The sequence below is a fragment of the Myotis davidii genome, unplaced genomic scaffold, assembly GCF_000327345.1.
Source record: "Myotis davidii unplaced genomic scaffold, ASM32734v1 scaffold3975, whole genome shotgun sequence".
Classification (NCBI taxonomy): domain Eukaryota; kingdom Metazoa; phylum Chordata; class Mammalia; order Chiroptera; family Vespertilionidae; genus Myotis; species Myotis davidii.
Window position 1 is genome coordinate 2649 of NW_006286257.1, and position 6613 is coordinate 9261.

Below are 6613 nucleotides of genomic sequence, written 5' to 3' on the forward strand. Positions count from 1 at the left end.
AATCACATTAAGTCGAGCAGTAGGAATGGATCTCTGGCGTAACCCAACGACCTACTGTATTAACAATTGGGTGTGATTTTAATTACCATGACTACGTGTTTATTTAGAGATAAAGATGTGTGGTCAAAACACAGATTTTGGCCCAACTGGTATGGCTCAGTGGTTGAGCATCAACCCATGAACCAGGATCACAGTTCAGTTCCCAGTCAGGGCACATGCCTGGGTTGTGGGCTTGGTTGCCATTGTGGATATGCGGGAGGCAGCCAATCAATGATTCTCATCATTGATGTTTCTGTCCCTCTGTCCCTCTGTCCCTCTCCCTTCCTCTCTCAGAAATCAATGCAAACATACTTAAGGAGGAGGGGGGATTTAAAAATAAAATATACACACTTTGGTATCAAATAGACCTGGGTTTAAGGACCATTGTCACCAGTGCCAGATAACATATGCTGAGTTATCTAAACTCTCTAAACTCAGTTTCCTCAGCTCTACAATGAAAAATTAATAATCTGTGCTCCATAGGGTTCTTGTGTTGATTCGATGGGATAATAAATAAAATTATTTAACTTAGTGCCAAGAGTTACAAGAAGCCTGAGCTATTTTATTTTCAAACCCGATACTTTGGACACTCTAAAACACCTGATGATCCAGGACTCAGAATTCCTTGATCAAATTCTATACTCACGTGGCATTTGCATTGTATGGTGTCTGATCAACCCATTGCCAGTCTCTGTTACCCTCTGGGTCTGACAGCCCCACATAATACTCTTTGCTTTTATTCAGGTTCTGAATGATAAAATCCTGAGGAAATAAAAAAGAAGGAGTTATGGCCTTTGGATTACTCAGGTTGAACTGAGTTCTTTATGGCTTTAGGGCAGGGGTGGGCAAAATTTTTTTTTTAATATATTTTATTGATTTTTTTACAGAGAGGAAGGGAGAGAGATAGAGAGGTAGAAACATCGATGAGAGAGAAACATCGATCAGCTGCCTCCTGCACACCTCCTACCAGGGATGTGCCCGCAACCCAGGTACATGCCCCTGACCGGAATCGAACCTGGGACCCCTCAGTCCGCAGGCCAACGCTCTATCCACTGAGCCAAACCAGTTTCGACTGGGCAAACTTTTTGACTCGAGGACCACAATGGGTTCTTAAACTGGACTGGAGGGCCGGAACAAAAGCATGGATGGAGTGTTTGTGTGAGCTAATATAAATTCAAAGTAAACATCATTACATAAAAGGGTACGGTCTTTTTATTTTTTTAGTTTTATTCATTTCAAACGGGCCGTATCCGGCCCCCGGGCTGTAGTTTGCCCACGGCTGCCTTAGGGAGAGAGAAGAGGAGAGGAGCCAGGAAGAGCCAGGAGGCCCTGCCCAGGAGGCCAGGCCTTCTCTGGCTGGGAAGTACAGGGTCATGGACATCCTGTGAGCCTGCTGTTTGTCTGCATCTATTCAGGCTGCTACAACGAAAGACCACAGATAGGGTAGCTTATAAACAACACACATACTTCTCACAGATCTGGAGGCTGGGATCCCCAATCAGGGTTGGAGCATGATTGTGCAAATCCCTCTTCCAGAGTCATAGCTGGCTCCTTCAGGCTGTGTCCTCACATGGTGGAAGGCGGGGCAACTGTTTGAAGTCGCTTTTATAAGAACACTAACCTGATTTATGAGGGCTCCACCCTAATGGCCTATGCACCGCCCCAAACCCCCAATTCCTAAAACCATCGCCTTTGGGAGTTAGAATTTCAACATGTAAATTTGGAGAGGACACACACAGTCAGAACATAGCAATGTCCAATACATATGGAAGTGATTTCTATTCATAATTGCAGTGAATTCTCATCGTAGACTCTCTCCCTCTTTCCTTCACTAAGAGAGGGTATTTTTTGAAGTTATACACGAGTAAACTTCTTCACATTAAATCTTTTTCCTTTCACAACATCAAAGATTCTTTTACTTCATTTCCCCATTTGACTTAATACTACATCGGTTACTTAACAATTCATAAAACATTTACATGTTGAAATAATAAACTGATATATCAGGCTGAAATATTTTCATCGTCCCATCAACCTCCACATATTACAATTTAAATGTCCTTATGTATGTTGGAGGAGTTTAGTTTTGTGGAAATAGAAAAAAGGTATGAAATGTAAAGGCTTACGTAGCCTATGTCATTGAAAGCCTTTTGCCACAGCACCAATATCTCACAACAATGAACACCTCCTCCTTCTCCAAGAGTACAAAACCCAGGCAGAATTTTTGGCTCCAATATCTATCGAATGTACCTGTTCTTCCTTGGAGTTGATCACCAGCAGGTGAGCCTTCATTCCCAAGCAGTTCTTTTTACTTTCTGTCCAATTGTTGGTGTCAGTAGAAATAAAGTAGCAGTTCAAACTAAATGGCTTCCAATTCTTTGGACAGCAGCTCCAGTATTTCTCTGTGTTGAGAAGAAGATCACATAGGTTCAATATGTTTTCTTTTTGACTCATTGTTTTTTTTGTTTTGTTTTGTTTTTTATTGTTTTTCAATCTGGGGGGATATCTCAACTGCACAGAGCTCCCATGAGAAGAAAGGGGTCTAAACCCCATGCCAGACCCTCAGCCCCAGGTTCCATAATATGAAGTCTACCTGCATTAGGCAGCAACATATGAAGACTTTCTTTTCCTTTCCAGATTGGTGTCAGAAAAGGAATAGATAAAACAAGTTTAATTAAGGGGATTCCAAGATGGTGTTGGGTTATGTGGAAGTTACACTGACACTCTTCTAGGACCAAACTGGAATTACAACCAAAATATAGAAAAATCATCCTGAATAACCAACTGAAGATTAGCTGGAGACAACCCCTATAACCGAGGTTGCAAAGAGGAGCCCCCATCAAGACTGGTAGGAAATATGACGGCCCTAGAAGGCTGGCCGAGCTCTCACAGGCAGCAGATGAAGTTCCAGAGGGATATCTCAGCTGCCAGGATTCCCTCTGAGAAGTCGAGGTTCTAAACCCCAAGCTGGGCTCCCCAGCCCAGAACACAGAACTGAGAAAGGTGACCACGTAAAGTCTGGCTGTGAAAAGCAGCAGGGTTTCTGTTAGACAGGGGGAGACTACTGGAAATACAGGCACTCTCTCTAAGGGCCACACACAAAATTTCATGTGCAGCCACTCACCTTGGGCTCAGACAGAGGGAAGGCAGAGTGGACTAGAGCTATGTGAGGAGAATCCAGGGTTAGTGGCTCTGTTGAGTCATTCCCCGCTACTGCAAAAGACATCTTTCTCAGGCAGACCTTCATCATTCATTATTTTGTTCTTTATTACTTTTGCCTGGGGGTGGGGGTGGAGGGAGACAATGGCTCCCACCCATTGGAAAACCTCTCACCCCACCCTGTGGAGTTTATGGCTTGCTTGGTCTACAGCCTAAGGCTCATTAAGTGACTGTGAATAACAATTAAGGCTCATTAAGTGACTGTTAATAACAATCAACCTTCAGGCAGAGGCAGACCTCTGGATGCTTCAAGTCTTTGCCTGATCTGCTTCTGGGCCTGGGGCTAGGAAAAGCAGAACTTGGTGCACATTTTGGTCCTGTCCAAATGCACTCAGCCCCAGCAGAGGGAGCCACAAGCTGTGGATCGCTGCTAGCTCCAAACCACCTACTCAAGGTCAGTCACAAACAGAATCTGACATGGGCCTGCACTAGAGACCCTCTAAAAAGGGTCATAGCAGATCTACCTAATACATAGAAACTAACCCAAGCAGGCAGTTTTTAAAGTAAATGATCAGGGTGGGATAAACTTTTGAATGGTATTTAGTTGCTAATAGATAAGTTTAAAACAAAACAAAACTTATAAGAGTCTGGTGGGTCTGGCTAAGTGGTTGAGCATCAGCCTATAAACCAGGAAGTCACTGTTTGATTCCCCGTCAGGGCACATGCACATGCCTGAGTTGTGGTCTCAATCCTCCAGAGCAGGGCGTGCAGGAGTCAACTGATCAGTGGTTCGCTGATCAGTGGTTGCTTGTATTCATCTGTTACACAACCCTACACATTGATGTTTATATCTCTCTCCCTTTCACTTCTTCTCTGAAATCAATAAAAATATTTTTTAAAAAATAAAAGTAACTTTTGTTTTTAAACTCTGAGTCAAACTGAGTGGAAAATAAATTGGAGAAGATACCATGTGGCTTTCAATTAATTTTTAACATTAATCAAAGTGGAAATATTGTGTTTACAATGCAATATACAAATCATGTATCATAGAAATGTACACTTGAACCCCATATGACACTATTAACCAGTATCACATCGATAAATTTAATTTTAAAAAAATACAAAGTAAAAAAATAGCAATCAATAAATACTATTCAAACAAACAAAAAAAAAAATAAGAAAGAAATGTAACGGCCTTATGACCCAGGAACTCCACTTCTGGGAATTTATACAAAGAAGCCCAAAACACTAATTCAAAAGAATATATGCACCTCTATGTGCTTTGCAGCATTAGCCAAGATTTGGAAGCAGCCCAAGTGTCTATCAGTAAAGTGGGTAAAACAGCTATGGTACATTTACACAGTTTTAAAGTGAGGACAGTCTCATCCTGACTCATGGTCCAACATCAAAATTAGCCAGTGATAACGTTGTTACTTGGAATGGAGATAAGTATTTTTAATTAGAACCTTAAATACCAAAAGATATTTTTTTCCATTTGATAAAAGTAAGAATAATTTGAAAGCAGAATTTTTATGAAATATTTCCACAGTTGGCTTGAGCAAATTATGTGGATGTCGGTAGCATTTGTCTGGAAGTCTGGAAAAGGCATTGTTTTAAGGGAAAATCTAGAGCCTGATATGATCATGTAAGTTGATATATATCCAAGCAGAGACTATTTTTAAAAACTAGAATAAACCAATCTTGAGCTCCCCTCAGACCTCTGAGAAAAGAGACAGTCTGGTTCAGAATTACAGTACATGCCCTGGCTAGTATGGCTCAGTTGGTTGGAATGTTATCTTGTGCACAAAAAGGTTCTATTCCCAGTCAGGGCACATACTCAGGTTGTGGGTTTGATCTCTGGTTGGAGAGTGTGCAGGAGGCAATCAGTCAATGTTTCTCTCACACATTGATGTCTCTCTTTCTTCCTCTCTCCCTCTTTCTCCCTCTCTCTCACCCTCCCTCTCTCTCACCATCCTTCCCTCCCTCCTTCCCTCCCTCCCTCCCTCCCTCCCTCTGCCTAAAATCCTTTTTTAAAAAATAATGGCAACATCTTACCTGTCATGCTTGTCCCTTCACTGAAGCAGGTTAAACCTGAATTATATGTGCGTAGTTCAGACAGCCTTTTGTCAGTTTTGCCATGTATAAAATGAAAATTCACTGTGAAGAAAGAAGGATTAGTATTCATCCATTCTTTTACTATAGAGCTTAAACTCCATCAATTTGGGCCAAGTGGACTTATTTCCAACTACCACCACTGTCTTCTCTGTATGCAAGCCCAGTAAAGGCAGTGTTGAATTACCGGTTGCTCATATTCATTTGTTACATAGGCCTACACATTTATATTTGCTCTTCCCTCCTTGAAATTTAACCTCTGTATTCTAGGACAGATATTCTACTTCTTTTCTATATCAGTGAATCACAAGCACCTAGAACAGTGACCATGATAATGACCTATAGATATTTGTTGACCAATTGGCTGTCTACTTCGCCTTAATTTTAATAATCCTGAGGAAGTTTGGAGGTTATTTTGATATTTTCTAAAATTTCTGACTGCTGGTAGTTAAAGATAAATATATGGGGTAAATAGAAACCTAGGGGGACCTTTAAATGTTTAGCAACATTTTAAATATCTAAATGAACATTAACTTTTATGGTGAAGGGTGTGCATATTGAGCAAAACCTGTTCTCCCACCTGGCCAGTGTGGCTCAGTGGTTGAGCATCAACCTATGAACCAGGAGGTCATGGTCTATTCCAGGGCAGGGCATATGCTTGGGTTGCAGGCTCATCCCCAGTGTGGGGCATGCAGGAGGCAGCAGACCAATGATTCTCTCTCATCATTGATATTTCTATCTTTCTCCCTCTTCCTTCCTCTCTGAAATCAATAAAAATATGTAATTAATAATTTTAAAAAGACCTGTTCTCTCTTGGGTCCAGAATTTATTCTTGACTCATTTCTGCCTTGACCTTCGACTTCTGAATCTCACTACTGTGAAACCTTTCTACCTTTCTCTTAGCCCATACCCAGGAGACCTGAATATCTGCTTTCTCTTGATAAATAAAATAACTTTTCTTGAGCCTCCTCCTCTCTTGCTCTTGACCATAAAAAATAAAGCAGGTTCTAACTTTGGTGATAATTATTTGTGGTGTAGTAAACACTGTGAGATTTATTTATCTCAAAGAAACTTCAAATGGGCCCATTTGACATATAAAATCTGTTTCACTTCCTCCCAGGTTATTCAAGAACTGTTTTTAATCACCTTATCAGTGAATGGAGAAGCAAACTGTACATTAGAAAGAAAAAAGTCTTTGAGATTTCTCACAAAATATACTTGACATATTTATTTGGAAACTAATGAAATAGTAAAGAAATATTTTGTTCCTCTCCATCTCTATTATTTCATTTGAATACTTTTT

General features: G+C 40.8%; 1 protein-coding gene across 1 annotated transcript; it reads right to left on the minus strand.

The window, feature by feature from the left end:
• Positions 1-412: 412 nt before the first annotated feature.
• On the minus strand, positions 413-5355 carry LOC102759267 (C-type lectin domain family 6 member A; the record flags this gene model as incomplete). Its single annotated transcript, XM_006757726.2, has 3 exons — positions 413-801; positions 2290-2441; positions 5254-5355. Coding segments are annotated over 3 exons (374 nt in total), but the record flags the coding sequence as incomplete, so codon positions are not given.
• Between the last annotated feature and the right edge of the window lie 1258 nt (positions 5356-6613).